This window comes from Gastrolobium bilobum, unplaced genomic scaffold, assembly GCF_033153095.1.
Source record: "Gastrolobium bilobum isolate Gb01-03AN ecotype WA unplaced genomic scaffold, APGP_CSIRO_Gbil_v1 utg17957, whole genome shotgun sequence".
Classification (NCBI taxonomy): Eukaryota; Viridiplantae; Streptophyta; class Magnoliopsida; order Fabales; family Fabaceae; genus Gastrolobium; species Gastrolobium bilobum.
Genome location: NW_026895645.1, coordinates 77,219 through 97,545, shown reverse-complemented (window position 1 = coordinate 97,545; position 20,327 = coordinate 77,219). Strand labels below are relative to the sequence as shown.

Sequence of the window (20,327 nt, the reverse complement as noted above, 5' to 3'; positions counted from 1 at the left end):
GTTCTTACATTCAGGTTAATAGTATAAAATATGAAGCATTATCCAATAAGGATTGGATAAAACTTCATGAAACAACTAGGACATTTGAGTTTTGAATTTAAATGTGGTGGTTGTTGATACACACTCCACCAAGTAAGGATATGATAAAGGTGAAATTCAAACTTAGAGCTTCATGAACCAATTTGAATTAGACTACTTGAAGGTTTTTTCTTCTTTTTAATTCGTGTGTATAACCGCTAATTCAATTGTGGGATACATGCTTTATTAAGGAAGAACGTAGCCGCCCCATCTCCTTGTTGCGCCACCTTAGTGCCTCATTAGACTTGTCCAAAACAAACACTTCATAGCATCCATCCTTGTCTGTGCCTAGCAAGCTACCAAGGAAAAAAGGGATCACGAAGAAAGAGTTTTCACGCGTCATTAAGGGATACTCGTATAGATCACTATTAGAGGATATTATAATGACCCACATCATTGAATTGTATAATTGGGAATTATTTAAGGATTCAAGGAGATTTATGTGATAAAGAATTCAATTCTTTCCATTCAAGTCATTTAGGGGCCAAAATGCAATTATGGAAAGTTTAGGGACCAAAGTGCAAATATGCACAAGTTGTCCTAAACTTAATTATGATGTTATGATATGTAAATTTATGGGTTGGAAATGCCTTTCTTAATTGTTAAATATGTGTTTTAGGTTATGTTATAATTTAATGAAGTTTCAAGGACCAATTAGCAAATTTAGAAAGTTTAAGTCATAAATGGTCAAAGCTTCACCGTTTAAGTGATTAAGACTTAAGATTTTTTTTCCAAAAGCCTTCTTCTCCTTTTCGCGAATGTCCATGGCCGAGCAACCATAGGAAGAGCAAACTAAGCTTGTACTTCACCATTCTTTCATCAAAACACATATGTTATTTTACAACATTGGAGTGTGACCTAACTAAGAAAACCTACCAACGTGTTTCCATAGAAAAGCTTTGTGTGAGGAGATATCATCATTTAAAGAATTCAACCATGATGAAGTTATTGAGGCTATGGAAGATTTTCAACTACTTTGTCTTGGAGACTTTATCTTAGGTTGATTTTGTGGTGTTTTATGGTAAGAAACCTAAGCTTACCTTCTTGATTCTTGAAATTTATGATTCTCGGTTTTCATGAAATTATGGATTTGATATTGATAGGTTTTGGTTGGGATTTTAAAGGTGGGTTATGTTCCTTGGATGATGTAGTGTTGAAGTACTAAACCATTGATATTGGAAGCTTTGAAATGATGATGAACTCACCTTGCCAAGACTTGTGCCATTCTTTAATGAGAGGCTTGGAAGAGTGTTTAAACTTGTTTGTGTAAAGAAAGAATGGCTAAATAACAATACAAGAGGGAGGTGAATTGTGTTTTAATTTTTTTAGCAAATAACAAAGAAAAATTAAAAATCCCTTTTTCAAGAAAGTATGCAAGAGAGATTTAACAATTAACAAAAAATTTCAAACCCTTAAAACAGATTCATATTATCAAGAACAATAAATCAAAGAAGAGTAATATGCAACGGAAAATAAAAAAAGTAAGGGAAGAGAAGATAATACCAGGATATATCCTGGTTCACTTTCTACCACTGAGAGCTACATCCAGACTGAGGCCAATCGTTCCACTATCATCAAGCTTGAAGAAATCTTTTTACAAGAGGAATTTTACAAAACCTGTGACCTACCTGATCACGGTTAACCTAAACCCTAGGATCACTCTCCTTGAACCAAAAACCAAAATTCAATTGGAATTTTACAAGACCGTGACCCACCCCTTGACCACTCTTAACCAAAACCCTATAATTACTCCAATTGAACCAATCACATAAGTAGAACAACCTCCTCAAATTTAGAATTACAAAGAAAAATAGAAGAAGAAGAAGAAGATTAAAGAACTTTCTCTCTCTAGAATATCAAATTTAAGTATAATGCATATTCTTGGGTGATTCTAACTCTAATGCATGTAATAATATGCTCTCTTACGTTTTTGAACCCTAAGATCCTATTTTGATCCTCTATTTTTTAAGCTAAAAGCTACTTATAAGCTAAAGCTAAAAAAATAGCTTAAAAAATAGCCTAAAAGCTGTTTGATAATTACATAAAAATTTCAGCTTAAAAGCACATATTTCAAGAAAATTATCTCTCTCTATCTTTGGAGCTCTTCATTTAAAAAGAATCACACAATTCAAGAAAATCAGGTAAGAGCTTAAAAAAAGCTCCTAGGAGAAGCTTTTAGCTTTTAGCTTTTTTCTTCATTATAAAAAAAAGAGCTTTTTATTATAAGAGCTTTTCTCAAAATTTGTTTTGCCTAACTTATGCTTATAAGTAGCTTCTAGCTTAAAAAAGAGGATCCAAACAGGCACTAAGATATGATTTTATAGCAACCCAAGTCGGTTTAGAAAAGATAGAAAAAGATTTAATTCAGATTTAAAAAATAATTACGCAATTCCCAATAAATATCTAGAGATATGAGAAGCCATATCCAGATATTCTAGGTTCTGATATCCGGATACTATATCTGGATGGACAACTCACATATTTGGATATTTGATCACAGCAACCCAAATGCAGCCGGATTTGATTCAAATCATTTCTAATTAATTCTTTCACACTTCTCACACATGAATGCATGCTTCTAGCATCAATATTATAGTGTTCTACATGTGTGAGACTTGTATGCATGAGTTTATGTTCCTAAATGCAAACTAAAGAGATATAGCTCAATAAACTCAACTTCATACAACCTAATGACACTTAATCAAAATACAAGCAACAATTATGTTCAAGTGTCTTCATCCTTTGAGTCTTCTAGGTCCTTTCTTCACTTGAATCTTTGACTTTATTGTTGACTTTGCACATTTGAATTACTTCTTCACTTTTACATGTTGCCTTGGTCTTCTAGTATCATTTAGGACTTGTTGCGCTGCCATCTAACTTGTACATCCGTGTTGAGCTTGTTGGTACTTTGTAATCATCAAAACTTCAAATGTATAAGCTTGGAAACCTATGGTTCAACAGTTTGAAGCTAGGAAACCATTTCTAGTATCATTCCAAGTAATTACAAGGTAAGAAATCCTTACTTTCCTTTAGTTTTCATGGTTGATTACATAATGTAGTCTTTTTTGATGAATAGTGTTAACATGGTTATGACTTTAAATGGGCTTCAATTGATATGGAATATATGATAAAAATGGTGCTTAACAGAGGAAAATTTATGAAACAATCATTTGAACCATTGCTGGAATTATGGTTTAAGATTAAAATAAGGGTGCATTATGTTTTGAACTTTGGAAGTGAACTTTAATGATGGTTCTTACTTGTGTAATGATATAGTGGTGAATCTTGTGATATTCAAGTGGAAAAACAAGTGTTGGAACCATTGGTGAACCAAGACCTTGATTCTTGAAAATATCAAGAATATGGTAAGTTGTCAAATTTAAGCTTCTTGGATAAATGATGACTATTGGAATGATGTTTCATGAGTAATATGTGTTTATGACTATATCCACATTCTTTAGTATAGGTTTTCATAGTGTGGACTGATAATTGATATTTATTATACTTATTTATTACTCTTGGTTAGTATTTTTAGTATTTATTTGAGTTAAATAAAGATTTTTTGGGTAAAATTCGAATTCTATATTTTAATTGGATTTAACTGATTTTCGTCAGAATTTTTCAAATTTACACTACTTTTGTATATTGGCCATATCTCACTCTACATATGTCTGATTGACTCTTTTCTTGTTTTTTTTTTAGCTAACAGAAAGGGTTACAATCGCTACTTCAGCCACTAAAGCCCAATTCGGACGGGAAGATGGTCGAAAATCAAGCCCAAGTTTGTCACGAGTTGCTGCAGTTTTAATTAGTTAATTGGATTTAAGTTTGTAATTGGGAACCCAATCTTTATGAGCCTCAAATCTATTATTTATCTTTTATTTCCTTTTATACTAGGTCAGACTTGTAAATCCTATATAAAGGCATGATTATGAGACCTTGTTATTTAGTTTTAGTTTTAGTTTTCGTTTTGAGAGTTTATGTTTTTACAATTTCAAGATTCAATTGCAATTTACGTTTTCTCTCTTCTACTCTTTTGTTCTTCTTTATTTTCTTAATCTCAATTATGGTTTTCTACTTAGCCATGTTAGGCTAAGCGTTCTTTAATCAATCCAAGAATTAAGGATTCCGCGGTTGAATCCAGAGGACCTACGCTTCATCTTGATCCAAATCGTTTCTCTTCCTTCAACTCGGATTCGAGTTTTGCGATTCCAGCCAAGGTAAGTGATTGAAAATTAGATTTAATATTTAGGTTGATTAACCTGATGATCTTAAGTCAAACGGGCTGATACTCCACGATTGCGCGAGTAGATGCGCCGTATTGATCAAACGCTAGGCGATCGTCTAGAGGGGGTTCCTAAGCAATTGCAGGGATTCCGAATTGCTTAGGGTCAACCACAATTTGGTAATCATTTGTCTAATGATGGATATCTTGGAATCGTAATTCTTTGGTTGATTGCTTTTAATTGATAATTTTAGTTTTAAAATCCTTGTTTTTACTTTTTATTTTTAATCAAACAAACCCCCTTTTTTACTTCTTGTTTTTAATTGATCGATTAAGATCCTTGCAAGTTCCTTGAGAAACGATTCAGGTTGCCCACTTTATTACAAATCTTTATTTTTACAAACCTGATTAATTTGAGTGAGTTCGATAGCTCACGTCATGGACTTTGTGGAATTGTGATTGGATATAAAGTAAGCTTGTAAAGGAAAGATCTACACGAGGTAAACCTTGTTTTCTTGGGATTTTACTCTCTCTTGACTGTTCCACCATTCCAATGAGATTATTGTTATATGTTTGGTATGATTGAATGGGTATTAGATACTTAGTATAGTTGCATTCATGTAGATATGTATATGTTATGATTGATTGAGTGATTTGTGGTTTTTAGCCAATGAACATATATATATGCATGTACCTTCCTTAAGGACACACGCTCTTGGAAATGTATTATGTTTGGAACTCAAGCCCTTGGACTATCATGTATGGACTTTCCTAGAGGACCCAAGCTCTTGGAAGGGTTTGTATGGACTTTCATTGAGGATCCAAGCTCTTGGAAGGCTCATGTATGTTATGAACTATATAATGTTTCTATGTTATGTTATCTGACCTTTCATGCAGGAAGTGAACTCTTAAGTGGAGATTACTCCAAGAACCCAATAATCATGTAACTACCCATTATTTGGATAAAAAAACACCAATTATGCAAGTAATGGTGTGCAGATGGCTAGTTTTCAAAACAATATGCATTCAGATACAATTCTAATTGAGTTTAATGCTTGTTCATCTCACAAATGACTCTAGCAAAGTGTCTAAGTTTAAAATTCAAGTTTCAAACCTTTCCATATGCATGTGAAATGTGATTCCATGAAAATCTCATGCATATGGTGTCATTTATGACATCTAGGCTCAAATGATATAATGGAAACAATTTTGTACATCAAAGTCTAATAGGATATAATCTACCTGCATTGTAGGCTTTGCTCATGTCTTGATCTTCAAGGTTGCTTGTGATTCAAGTCTTCATTTTGACTTTGATCTTCAAGCTTTTTCATAATGTCTTTTTGTATGTCATTGCTTATTAATCTTGCTACTTGCAACTCTTTCTCATTCTTTATTGTTTGGCTCATCAAAAGCTCATAACGACCTATGTTAGTGTTATGTAAATATACTCATGTCCAAGTCAATCTAATAAAGTTCATAATTTCCAATTCAGCTTTCATTCTATCTTTCAATTTCCTCACTTTTTATTATAACAAACTCAAATAGAGAAAGTGAGGGTTAGCGGGAATCAAATTATATATAACATGTAAAAGTTCAAAATTTGATGCTCCCGTGTAATTCATATGTGGGATGAAGTTATGAAAAAACTCCTTGGTTGATATCATGATATTTCTCACTCAAATGTATCTTGAGATAGAGGCGAGCTTCACTAGCATTAGAGTTGAAATTGCTAATATAAGAGTTGACTTTTGTATCATCCCAAGGGCTGATGAAGGTTGAGAGTGATTACTGGTGCAAAAGAGATAAGACATGGACAGGAATGACTCTTGGCAGGCTTCCAGCTGGGGGTACATGAATGAATCGAATCAACACCAGAACGAGAGGGATCTAGAGGCTATACAGGTATGGGACTGTACAGTTGATGATGACTTAAAAGGATTTAACATGTACTACCTATACTAACAAGATGCATATACTTTTCGGTAGCCCATAACTTAAGAACTCCATTGTTAAACATGCTTGGCTTAGAGCAATTCTGGGATGGGTGACCTCTTGGGAAGTTTATCAGGAAGTGTATGAGTGAGGACAAAGCACACTTCCTAAGGACAAAACACACTGAAAAGTCTCGTGTTAGTTTGTGAGAAAGTCTCGCGTTAGTTTGTGAGGACATTCATTGATCCTGCAAGTGGCCAGGTATTACAACTTTGACACAAGACTTCAACGCATTAAGGATCAACTAGGAATTCATTATGTGGATGATATAGAACCGTTAGATATAAATAAAATCAACGATCAAGATTAAGAGTGTAACTTAAATTGATATAAAATGATACTAACACTCATAAATAATATATTTAAACAAGGGATAGGATATTGTGACACCCAAGTTATGTTACACCCATGTGACACCTAGTCAATCTCACCGTTAGATCGTTTATGTTGATCTAACGGTTATATTTATTTCCATCTTTGTATAGTCATGATTTCTCAAATTTAATATTTTATATTTATTTCTACCTTTGTATAGTTATGATTTCCCATATTTAATGCTTTCACTTTAAATTTGGGAAATCATGACCATACAAAGATGGAAATAAATATAACCGTTGAATCAACATAAGCGATCTAACGGTGAGATTGAATGGGTGTCACAGGGGTGTAACATAACTTGGGTGTCACAATATCCTATCCCTTTAAACAATGTCAAACGATCAAGAATAATTGTGTGCTTATAGCAAAAGGGCAAACTCCGTAGCACAAGATCTCCGGATCTACATGGATGGATGGATAGGAGTGAGGGTGTATTGCATACAATGTTACCCTACCTTTTTGCAAAGAGGCCGTTCCAATTTTCAAAATCGGAAATCTTGACCTTGATAATAATGATCAAAGATCGCCCTCAGCTTTATGCTTGTGGTATGTTGAGAAAATAAATTGCACTTCCTATTCGATTTCAATAATAAACTAAGACCCTTGTATCAAAATCGTTATATCGTACCAGTTATACCAAACATCACTGGCTTTCATGCAGGCACCTAATTTAAATTCCCATGTCATTTATATTGGTTAACCAAGTTCTCCACAAAATTATAAATACAATATTGACATCAATCACCATCAATTGATTAGAAGAAAGAAGAATATGATCATGGTAGTTAAAATGGTGATTTCTCACTGCGATTTTACGTTCTTACGATTTCTTTTTATCAAAACGATTTTACTAATATTCCAAACGCTTTTACGTTTTTATGATTTTTTACGTTTTTTTATATTACAATTTTATATTTTATGATTTTTTATCTCCCTTCTAATTTTACATAAAATCTCGATTTGAACTACCTTGAATATGACTATCAATTTTTTTTGGTCACTAGAGTTTACAAATTCACTGCGCACAATTTATTTTTTCATAAAAAAGGATACAAATAAAATGTCTATAAATGAAAATGAAGTCTTGGTTTCTTATTCTGCGTTATCATCAATAGTAACACATCTCTGAATGTAAAATACTAATAACTCCAACTGGTGGCTTTGAGATGGTAATAGATCAACAGCAACATCAGTCTGCTCCAAAAGCAATTTATTTGTCAACATCTCAATGTTGCATACTGCTCACACTTCGCCATCCCAGAGTTCTTCAATGCTCCTGTAGGCACCATAGGTCTCATGAACAGCGAAAGTACCCTTAATTAGCCTCTCCTGCAAGAGTAAATTCCATGTGGTATTAAAAAAAAATGAAGCTTCTCCGCATGTCTAGCATTATTATTGTTGTGTCACACATGCATAGTGGTGTGGTCTAGATCTCCACAAAAAAATGTAGTGGAAGTAAATATGAGGAGAAATAAGAAACCCACAACTATTGGTTCATGTGGTAAGGAATTTATCCCTATTAATCAGTGATCTCGAGTTCGAGTCCTAGAGAAAATAGTTTTGGAGAGCTATAGCCTATAATAAATCCGACAATGCTCAAATCAGATTACTCAGATAATTGATGATATATCCAAAATAAATAGATGAAACTAAGTAACTAACTACTTGCCTGCTTGATTTCAGAGAACTTGACAATGAGGTCTTCAGGAATAGACCATTCGAATAGATCAAAATTTTCCTTGATCCTGGCCTCGTTAGTGCTCTTAGGCAGTACACTATGTCCCACTTGCAGGCCCCATCGAAGGGCAACTTGCCCTGGAGTCTTCCCCAATTTCTCTGCAACCACTTTAATAATTGGATTCTGAAGGATGTCACTCTTGAGCATTCCTGGTGAGCCCAGTGGTGAATACCCCTGAAGAGAAATTCATCATATAGATAATTACAAATATTAGAAGAATCATGAATGGTTTTTGAGTTACTATCATTTGAATTTGAATATATACCAAAATCATTTTCAACAAGCCCAAGACAATTTTAGCTAAAAATTGATAACTTTTCTTCCCTGGATTTCTCATTTTGCTACAAGTCACCTGGATGAATGTTAGCAACCCCTAAATGGGAAAATGTATGTGGGAAGAAATACGCAGCATGTGGGCTGTTAGTAGTTGGAATGATTCTAACTGACTTTTCACTGAATAGTAAAAGTTAGTTAGAAGTTAGTGCAGTTAGTGAATAAGGTGAGACACTACTTAAAGAAGGGAATTGATAGATTGTGACAAGCTTTATCAGTAAGAGTTGATACAGCCAGGGAATTAGCATTCTCTGGAGTTAGAGGGACTGGGAACAGTCTTTGAAATTTTCTATATCTTCTACCTACAAGATTCATTCTTGATCTTAAGGGAGAAGTTATATCAATAAAATTCTAGTTACTTTTTTAGTTTTTTTTGCATTCTTGAACCAATTTCTATCCATTGGTATCAGTAACTCTCAAATCTAGGGAGCTCATTCATAGTTTATACTAAAATGGAGGCATGGTTGGAGTCACTGAAACAAAGATTTAAACACTGGAGAAATTCATGGAGGATCAACATCAAGCAAGATTCCTGTTAGTGTATGCAAGCAACAAGGAGGAAGCAGACTCTATCTGTTTTTGGTGGCAATGTTCATTATGCATGGATACTAAAAGAAGGGAAATACAAGGAAAAAAATAACCATTACAGAAATAAGGAAGCTACCACAATTATGGCCAGGTCATGGTGACAAAGAAAAGGAGCGGAAGGTGAACAACATGTACAGGTTGGAAGAGCAAGGGAAAAAGTATCTCAGGATGACCAAAGAAGATGAGTTATTGCTACTTGGCTGTGGTGGAACTTAGGATGTTTCTCGTAGCCAAAATGATGTAGATTTAGGTTGAAGGAGGCTTCAAGAACATAAACATGCGGAAGAGTGTTGCAAGGAACAAATAGGGGAAACAATAAAGAGAGGAACAACAAACAATTTGATAGTTCTGATGGTATGTTTTGTTTTGGGGTGCAGTGCAATAGAAAGGGTCAAACTGGTTATGGCACCTCATCACATGCTGTTAGCGGTACAATAAAGGTTTTTAGTGAACTAAATACTATATCAATGAGACTCAAGCAATGGGACCTGGGGGAGTTATTTGTCAGGTCATGATATGTCTTGATCCTTCACTTTGAGGACAAGGTGAAATTTTAGGAGGGGAATGTTGTTAGAAATCCCCTAAATAGAAAAATATATGTTAGAAGAAATAAGAAGCTGGCCATGATGCTGTAAGGAGTTCGAATTATTCCAACTGACTTGTAACTGAATTGTAAAAATTAGTTAAACAGTTAGTGTTATTTTGAGCCATATATATATATATATATATATATGTGGAAAAACATTTCTCCGACAACTTGAAATAAGTTTATCTCCAGCTGTCCTAAAACTACGTCGTTTTGTTTATTTATTTCTTTATATTAATTGATTCACCTTTGAATGGTTGTGATTCCTTTTTTCTCTCTCTTTTTCTTTATTACCATTGATCCATCTTTATACGATTATGATTTAGTAACCAGAGATAAAATTATTTTAAACAGTTCGAGAAACGATAAGTTGATATATATATATATATATATATATATATATATATATATGCTATACTTACAGAAAGGTGAATTCCTTTAGATTCACAGAATGCATGCAGCTTTTGCTGCTGCCATGCAGGGTGGCATTCCACTTGGTTAACAGCGGGAGGCACTCGTGCTATCTCCAACAAATCTTGAAGCTTCTTTGAAGAGAAATTGCTAACTCCTATAGCTCTAGCCTTTGCAGAGTCATAAAGTGCCTCCATTGCTCTCCATGTGCTGGGTATGTCAGGTTGCTCAAGATTTTCTGTATTGAATCCAACTGTTCCCTTTTTCATGCGGAATGGCCAGTGGATCTCAAAAAAAGAAAATAAATATAAACTCAGTTGTTTGAAGGAAGAGATTAATGAACCCTTGATAAATAAACTCAGCACTACATTTTTTGTGTAAAACTAATGCAGTTTACTCAATTAAGAAACCATACTTTCAATTTAATTAGAGCATTTATTTAATCTTCCACCAAATTGCCAATATAAATTCACATTTCAATAAAGACATTTTAATACCAGATACAGATCAACGTAGTCAAGTTGCAAATCCTGCAAAGTTTTGTCCAATGCTGTTGGCACATCTTCTGGAGCATGATCTGTACACCTGGACATAGTCAAGAAAGCAGACATTTTTTCCAGCCAAACAACACAATTATTTGTTCCAACATCCAAAAAGAGCATAGAATTTTCAGAAGATAACAAACCAGAGTTTGGAGGTGATCCATAAATTCTCACGCTTTACCACACCGTCATCAAAAAGCTTCTTGAGAGCAGAACCAATCTATAAAAGCCAAGATCAAAACAAAAAACTGTCAATTGACTTACAAAAATGCTTGAGCTTTTCACTTTTTTTCCAAAACAAGATAAACATACAAGCAACTCCAACAAATTCCCAGATGTAAAATAGCATCAAACCCACAATTAATCTATCACAACTCATCTTATAATTACAGTAGTGCAAAGACATGTATGATAAATATAAAAAATTAAACTCCTCAACTTTTGTCGAGGGTAATTCATTAATTACATGCAATTTTAGCCTTGCATTTTCTTCAAAAGAAGCTATTTGCTAAACTCCAATATTTTAAACTTTTTTCAAAAGAAGCTGTTTTCTAAACTCAAATATATTTAATTTATTTCAAAGAAACTGTTTACTAAACTAGCAGAACACCCTCATTAGTACTCAACGCTAGCCCTCAAATAGATAAATAAATCAATAAGAGAGAAAAAAAAAATCTTAAATAAGACAAAAGTACTAATTATATTGAATGATGAATACCTCTGCTTGATTGTTATAGGCTTCAGCACAATCAATATGCCTGTAGCCAACCTGAACAACAGTAATTAGGTTACTTAGCTCTTCTACCTATGAAAAATCAAAACTAATAAATTGTTTACCCAAACACAAAAAACTACATTCAAACCTTTGAACTTTACATATTAATAACCAAAAACAAAAACAACTAGAGAAATTCTCTTTGGTGGATTTTATTCCATTGAACAAATAATAATAATAATAATTTGAGTTATACCTGAATGGCAGTGGTGAGAACTTTGGCTACGACCCCAGGTTCAGCCTGCCAAGTACCCAATCCAAGTGAAGGAATCTTGGCCCCTGTGTTCAACTGAAAGAATTTAATTATTTTGGACATTTTCTCTTAATAATAACAATCTAGTTAGATGATAGTTATCAAGCACTAGTAATGGATCTTTGCTATCAAGTTATAAAGTTTGAAGCAATTTATACACAAAACTAACGAAGAAAGTGAAATGGGTTCAGTTTGCAAGTGAATATCTAAGGATTTTCTTTGATCACGATTCAAATTTTGACCAAATTAAATTCTTAAAAAATTTTGGGGCAGAGGAAAATTTTCTCTTCGAATAATTAGTCTCATGTTTCTTTCAGTAATAATGTCCGATACAACCTTTATTTAAATAAAAAGTTAGCCTTATGAGTCGTATTGACAAAAAAAAATAGTCAGAGAATATCGTGTTAGATACCTTCAGATCATTAAAAAAATAAAATAAAATTGAATTGATGAGACATGGAAAGCAGCTTGGATACGGAAGCGGCGCTGTTCGGTGTTATTACCATTAAGATTTTGAAAATGCAAAAGGCTGACATGAGCACACACGTCACGTCATCACGACTAAAAAGCAATTAATAGATATATTATTGTTATTATATTTATAAATTTTTTGATTATAAATTACATAATAAATATCATTTGTCATATTTTAATCAAGAGTGTATGATTCGTCATATACGATGTAATTTATAAAAAAAATTATAAAAGAATCATTCTCCTTTTATATGGGTTGAGAAAGATTATGTTTATAAATTTAATTATGTATTTTGAAGAATAGAAATATTTAAATGTGTATTTTTTAAAATATATAGTTGAATTTATAGGGTTTTTGACCCTTTTGCCCCTAATTAAATAATTAATAACCAATTTGCCCCTCCCCCAGAACTATCCACCATCCTGCCCCCATTTAGTCGATTAAGTTGCACTTTTAATCGACTAAATGGGCTAAACTCAGAAATTATGAAACGCGAATTTTAGTCGACTAAAAACTCACCTTAATCGACTAACTTGTTTGCACTTTTAGTCGACTAAGCACATTATTTAGTCGACTAAATGTCGCAGATCAGGTTTTTCAAAAACCCCTCCATTTCGCAAAGGGGGTTATTTTCAAACCCTAATCGACTAAATCGCTGCATTTCGTCCCCTCTCTCCAACCAAGTCCGAATCTCAACCCTTGAAGGTGCGATTGAAGCTTCCTTGGTTCACACTTGCGAAATCGACATTTAGGTAACGTATTCTGACTTGCATTTGGTTTTAAGTTTAGTTTTTTTTTTGGTTTTCTTCATGCATTTGATTTATGTTTGCGGTTTTGTGGATTTAGGTTAGGGGTAGGGTGCTAAGTTTGTTGTGAGGGTGAGGGTTAGGGTTGATGTGGTGCCTTAGGCTTAGGGTTAGGGTTATGTTAGGGTTAGGGTTAGGGTTAGGGTTTACGTTGCTGTTTTGTTTGGGTTGTAGTGTTTAGGGTTAGGAATGGGTTTTTGTGTTCTGTTTTAGGGTTTAGGGTAAGGGTTAGGGTTAGGGTTAGGGTTAGGGTTAGGGTTGAGGGTTAGGGTTTCTGTTTCTGTTTTAGGGTTAGGGATTGGGTTTCTGATTTCTGTTTTATTTTAGGATTAGGTTTTGTTTTTTATATTGAATTTTAAATTTTTTGATATTGTTATTGTTCATTGATTTTTGTTTCCACTTGCATTGTAGGTACAGTTGTTCCCATGGCTGGCCGTAGAAGATCGTCTAGCACTGGAAATGAGAGACGACAGAAGCTACGACAAGACCGTCCGTCTTCGTCAAGGCCACAAGAGGAAGACCCCGCTGCTGTGGACCTCCCATTCGGATACTTGTTCGAGAATAACCCGGTGGTTCATGAATCTTTTGTCCGTGACTTTGTTAACCGACCGATTTGTGGGGCCAAATCACTTGATACAGCCTTTTTTGAACAAGAAGGTTTTAACATTGTGAGGTGGTTGGAGGAATCACATCTTAGGACCTTGGCTGAACTGTCGTGTTCATATTCTGAGCTGCATGTACGGGCCTTCTACCATAATCTCAGCTACCATCAGGGTGAGCTGAGGTCTAGGGTCTGCGGGGTGGACATCATCTTGACGGCTCCGGTATGGTTGGAGTTACTGGGGTATGACTTTGATTCTGCGCAGACTGTGGAATATGACGCAGACAGCGGGACCATACTTCCAGGATATACACGCGGTGATGCCGTGCAGGAGCAGAGGAGAGTCCGTGGGCAACACATTGCCTATACGGTGGGGTTGCTTACTGTGGAGTCCCGCATACTACACTATGTCATCACCCACATTTTGTTTCCGCGAGCGTTCAATCATTCCAGGGTGTTGGAGCATGACATTCCCATCATGTGGGTTATCCGACATGGTACTTCGGTGAACTGGAGGCACTACGTGTGTTGGATGATGTATAAGGCCAAACACAAGGGTGCACTTCCATTTGCTTGTCTTGTTCAGAGGATATTGGAGCATTTTGATGTTCCCATGGGTAATGTGACCTTGAAGAAGACCACAGGGTATAATCATAAGTTTGGAAAACGTCTACTAGAGCAGTGCAAGATGACAAAGAACCCCCAAACAGGAGTGTGGCAGTTCACAGGTGCGGCTGATGTTGAGGTTCCTGATGTTGCTCCAGTTGTAGACATGGTTGACCCCGAGGTGGAGGATGATGATGACGATGATGATGAGGGTGACTAGCAGGAGATAGCTGAGCCTGAGGGTGGGTTTTCATTACGTGATGTCATGAAGGGCATAAACGCCACGCTGAAGAAAATAGGAAAAATGGCGCTGAAACACAAAAAATGGAGGAAGAGTCACGTGCAGAAGGGAAATGAAAGATTTAGACATATACAGGGACGGTTCAAGGGTGTTGAAGATAGGCTTGCTCGTCTAGAGCTTGGATGAGGACAGCAGATTGAGGATGTTGCAGGGCAGGGGGCTGATGTGTCAGATGATGATGACGAGGAGACGGCGTCCGAGGAGGATGAAGATTAGATTTAGGGTTTATGTTTCTATTTTACATTTCTAGTGTATGTTGTTATGTAATTGACTTCGGTCTTCCTATTTGACATTTGTAGCTTATGTAATATTATGGTTATGAAATGAACTATTTGATGTTCCCATAATGTTGTGAACCGTTTACGTAATTATTGATGTTTTCTTGTTTACCAAATGAAGGAACAAATATCTTTTACCTTCATGTTTTCAATTTGTGTCTAATCACAGTCCAACGGATCTAAAATGTCCAATGAAATTCAGAACAGGTGACCTTAACAGAGTTAAAATAAGAACACAAGTTTCGGATACCCTAACTTGGAGCATTTATGCAGTACATGTACATTCGTGGTTTATAACCTGTACAATACTATTTTGTACCTGAAAGTGTGTTCCCCAAGTCATTATATACGTGTACATTGATATTCGATCGGTTCCGTGCCAAAAAAAATCGTGCAAAACAGAATGGGGTGTCAAAACCAGTTATTTAGTCGAGCAACCCGTACTGGTTTAGTCGACTACACAGTTTAGTCGACTAAACCAGTACGGGTTGCTCGACTAAATAACTGGTTTTGACACCCCATTCTGTTTTGCACAATTTTTTTTGGCACGGAACCGATCGAATATCAATGTACACGCATATAATGACTTGGGGAACACACTTTCAGGTACAAAATAGTATTGTACAGGATTCGTATGCGATTGGGTACGTATTACCCCAAACCGTTTGTTTACGCTCCCCGAAACTTGGTGATTTCATTTTTTGGTAATATTAGTATTAGTTATGAGTTTCAATCTATCAATATGGACCAATGTTAGATAATGGACTTAGAAATGAAATGTCAAATTACATAAGTTCGTTATACAGTAACACAAAGTAACATCACAATGTCTTACAAAAATTACATGAACTCTTACAAAAGACCTTAAATACATGCACAACATTGCTTCAGCTAGGATTAATCCTCATAGGACATGTACGTTTATTGTGACCAATTTGCTTGCAGGTGCTGCATCTAGTTTGACTGCTTGTGGGTTGGGACTCAACCCAATCCATTTCATTATGTATCCTTGAAGACTTCGGTCTTCCTTGTGCACGAACCAAAGATGCATTTGGGATTAATGTTGGACCATCTATTTCTGGGATCAACAACTCATTACCCATTGGAAACCAATGTGCAGCATAGACCTTCTCAATTTGTGTAATTGAGAACACAGGATCGACATAGTCATAGTGGTTCAATTTTTCTACCTTGCACACCGCTAGCACATGACTGCAAGGAAATCGTCTAGCTGTGAACCGTCCACATTGACATTTACGATTTAGCAAGTCAACCCTCATAATGTCGCCGGCATCATGCGTAGATTGATTGTAGGCATCCTCAAATTCAAACAACTGCAAGTCTCTATCAAAAACACGGACACGGAGACTGACAGTTAACTGATCATTCTTTTGTAAGAAGTCCTCAACCTTTTTTGCAATTCTCCAGCCTTTGTCCTTTACTTTTTGGATCTTTTCACGCCTCTTCACAAAATACTCAACAAGTCTACTTTGCGTCATCTTGACCAATGCCGTTACTGGAAAATTACGTGCACTCCGTGTTGACCCTGTTAGCAGTGGTAAGATAGTAAATTAAAGTTTTTAAATGAATATTTCCTATTTGTGTTATCAATCGTACTGACGAAAAACTCCTAGAATTTGGACGTAGGTTCCGATATAGAGCCGTTTTGGAATGAAAGCCCACATTATTCTTTCATTAATTGGGCTCACCCTAATGATGAGACAGAGATATTGTATAGCGACGATGACTTCCACGGTGGCTGGCATTTAGGGGATCCATTATATTTGTACCAGGAGTTTCGAACTAAATCTGAAATGCAACATGCAGTCAAATTATATTGTATGAAGACTCATCGTACTGCTGTGGTGGCAAAAAGCGATAACCATAGATTTGTGATGAAGTGTCGACACCATATTGATGGTTGTCCCTCGTACATGCGGGCTATGTTGCCCAAGAATGGAAATACTTGGGTTGTTAGTAAGTGGGCTAAAGAACACACCTGCCTAAACCAAGGCCTTACCCGGGACCATAGACAACTGGATTCTGATGTAATCTGTGCAGCCATTATAAGTATGTATTACGCGATGTTTGGTTTATGTTTACGTTATTTTTACGGTTTTATTTATTGACTGTGTTGACTTTGATTTTTGTATAGGTATGTTAAAAGAAGATCCATCTCTGGAACCAGTTCTTATTCAGGAGAGGGTACAGCGTTTGTATGGATACAACATATCTTATAGGAAGGCTAAAATGAAGGCCATTGTGAACATGGGAACAACGGTACCTACAATGCAAGTGGAAACAATATCAATGGACAATAACAATATAAAAAAAATTTGAAATTCAACATAAAAAACTAAACCCTAACCCTAAAATAAAACATAAAACAAACCCTAAACCCAATCAAAAACAGCAACCCAAACCCAAACCCTCAACCCTACACCCCAACCAAAACAGCAGCCCTAACCCTAACCCTAACCCTAACCCATCACAGGAAAACCAATCCTATACCTTAACATAAAAATAGAAACCCTTAACCTACACCCCAACCCTAACCCTAACCCTAACCCTAAGCTACCACATCAACCCTAGTCAATTACCCACACATCAAACTCAACACCTTACCCCTAACCTAAAGCCACAAAACCACAAACAACCTTCTACCATAAAAAAAAGAAATTTAAAATAACAGAAACTAAAGCATGGAGAAAAAAAAAAACCTAAACCTAAAACCAAATGCAAGTCAGAAAACGTTACCTACAATGTCAAATTCGCAAGTTGTGAACCAATGATGCTTCAATCGGACCTTCAAGGGATGAGATTCGAACTTGGTTGAGGAGAGGGGTTCTTGGCGTGGCCTTAGTCGACTAGGGTTTGAAAATAACCCCCATTGCGAAATGGGGGGGTTTTAAAAAACCTGGTCCGCGATATTTAGTCGACTAAATAATGGCCTTAGTCGACTAAAAGTGCTCGACATTTAGTCGATCAAGGTGAATATTTAGTCGACTAAAATTCGTGTTTCTTGATTTCTGAATTTTGCTCACTTAGTCGATTAAAAGTGCAACTTGATCGACTAAATGGGGGCAGGATGGTGGATAGTTCTGGGGGAGGGACAAATTGGTTATTAATTAATTAATGAGGGGCAAAAGGCCGAAAGAATAATTATGTGCTTGTGGCAAAAGAGCAAACTCCAAAGAACAAGATTTCCCAACCTATATAGGTAAGTAGGAGTAACGATCAATTGCATGCAATTTTATCCTTATCCTCATCAAAGAGGCTGTTTCTATTTCCAAAATTCGAACCCAAGCTCGCGCTCAGCTTTGTGCTTGTGGAATGTTAAGAAAATAAATTGCACTTTCTTTTAGAACTTCAACTTAATCTCACAATTTCAAGAATAAATTACTACTCATGTGATCCCAGAACAAGTTATCTACAAGCGTACAATACAAATGACTCACCAAAGCAAGAATCAAACTAAGACCCTTGCATCAAAATAGTTCTATCGTACCAGTTTTACCAAAGATAACTGGTTTTCATCCATTCACCTAATTTAACTTCCCATTTCATTTATATTGGGTATCCAAGTTCTCCACATAATATAAATACAATATTGACAATTTGACATTAATCACCATCAATCGATTAGAAGAAAGACTATCAGTTTATTTTGGCCACTAGATTTGTCAAATATATTGACATCAATCACAATTAATTGATTAGAAGGAGAATATGACTATTGTTAAGAGTGTTAGTGTTAATAGTGTAGAAGTCCCACATTGAGTGTGTCTATTTGTATTCTTCAATTGGTTTGCTATATAATAGCACCAATGTTGTGTAGTTTAATATAACAAGGATTACTATCATTTCCTCTTGTATCTATGATATTTAACATGGTATCTAGAGCCTAACAAGAGGAATCTTAATCCGTTTAACTTAGTTCTATTTTCCAAAATTTCAACATGGTTATAGATAGATATCACTCTCCTTGCAGGATTCCCGTTGCTGTTTCTTTTCGGGTTTTTCTTAGTATGCTCTGTGACTGCAGCTTAGACTGATCTGTCACATCAGAAAAGAATGATCCTTGGGAAGTTGTTGGGTTGACCACCGTTGTCGTTGACCGACCACCGTTGACCGCGTCGTCCACCGTTGACAGCCGTCTCCGGCGAATTTTCCGATGACTTTCCGACGACTTTTTTCGGCGATCCACCACCGTCTCCGACGACCCACCGCCGTCTCCAGCGACTTTTCCGATTCCGCAAAGCTTTGTTTTTCTTTAATCTTCTTTCTTCCCAAGATGGAGTATTTATACTATTCATCATCCATCTTGAGGGGGAGCACTGTCCAAGTTGCTGATGTTGTCTCCGCGGATGTTAATTCCGACACCGAAGTTCCTCTTGAGTGGGAGCACTGTCCATGTTGCTGATGGTCATTCCAGCACAATTGTCTTTGCCGATGATAATTCCGGCACTGTTTAGAAGTTCCTCTTGAGGGGGAGCACCATCCATGTTGTTGATGGTCATTCCAGCACAATTGTCTTTGCCGATGATCATTCCGACATCTTCCATGTTGATGTTCATTTCGACGCCATTTTTAGCACATTGTTGATTTTTGGTTTCTCATTTAGGAGATTTATTTTGATGTTATGTTACTTGGTCTTTCTTGTAATAAGCTTGTAGCATAGTCAAGGGGAAACCACGGCTGCTCACCAACTGTTAAATGAAATGTCTGAGAGGGATTTTGATGCTGATGTCCTGGTCAGCTCAGTTGTCTTGCCGATGATAATTCTGGCACCATCCATGCTCTGATGTCCATTCCAGCACTGTCTCTTTATCAGCTCTTCAGACTGATGGTCATTCCAGTTGATTTGTTGTACTTGGTCATTTCATTTCGTTGATGTAGCATTGTTGTTTTTGGTTCCTAATGGGAGTATTATTTATGTATCAAGCTTGTAGCATATGATCTATATGCTACAACTTGAGGGGGAGTGTTAAGAGTGTTAGTGTTAATAGTGTAGAAATTCCACATTGAGTGTGTCTCTTTGTATTCTTCAATTGGTTTGCTATATAATAGCACCAATGTTGTGTAGTTTAATATAACAAGGATTACTATCATTTCCTCTTGATTCACAGCATCAGAGCCATGGTAATTGAAATAAAATTCATAATATTTGAAATTAAAACAACTCTTCAAGATTTGGCCACTTTGGTGACTAACAAGTCTACCATAATTAATTCCAAAACTTTGTCCAACTTTCATGTATATCAATGTCCTTTTACGTTTTTCCAATAATTCATAAAATAAAATAAATATATGACAGGACCAGAGAATTGCTATGATATTTAACAACTATAAATTTCTTTT

At 35.7% G+C, this 20,327-nt stretch overlaps 1 protein-coding gene across 3 annotated transcripts; it reads right to left on the bottom strand.

Annotated features, from left to right (window-relative positions):
* Positions 1–7,725: 7,725 nt before the first annotated feature.
* On the bottom strand, positions 7,726–11,988 carry LOC133286400 (NADPH-dependent aldo-keto reductase, chloroplastic-like). Of its 3 annotated transcripts, none has more exons than XM_061483814.1 (7): positions 11,843–11,988; positions 11,590–11,640; positions 11,015–11,091; positions 10,827–10,914; positions 10,341–10,616; positions 8,336–8,585; positions 7,726–8,043 (listed from the first exon to the last, which is right to left on the bottom strand). In XM_061483814.1, exons 1-7 carry the CDS (start codon positions 11,960–11,962, stop codon positions 7,916–7,918), a joined length of 990 nt encoding a protein of 329 aa, XP_061339798.1. In that variant the 5' UTR covers positions 11,963–11,988; the 3' UTR covers positions 7,726–7,915. The 3 variants fall into 3 exon arrangements, with proteins under 3 accessions (XP_061339798.1, XP_061339803.1, XP_061339806.1); XM_061483819.1 differs by having other exon boundaries at positions 7,726–8,002; positions 8,343–8,585; XM_061483822.1 differs by having other exon boundaries at position 7,997; positions 8,332–8,585.
* Positions 11,989–20,327: the final 8,339 nt, after the last annotated feature.

Excerpts from the sequence above, each read along its gene's own strand:
- LOC133286400 (XM_061483814.1), bottom strand. The coding sequence starts at position 11,962 with ATGTCCAAAATAATTAAATTCTTTCAGTTGAACACAGGGGCCAAGATT. Across the intron at positions 11,641-11,842 it reads TTCTCACCACTGCCATTCAG|GTTGGCTACAGGCATATTGA; the intron begins GTATAACTCAAA and ends ACTGTTGTTCAG. Across the intron at positions 10,915-11,014 it reads TGGATCACCTCCAAACTCTG|GTGTACAGATCATGCTCCAG; the intron begins GTTTGTTATCTT and ends GACTATGTCCAG.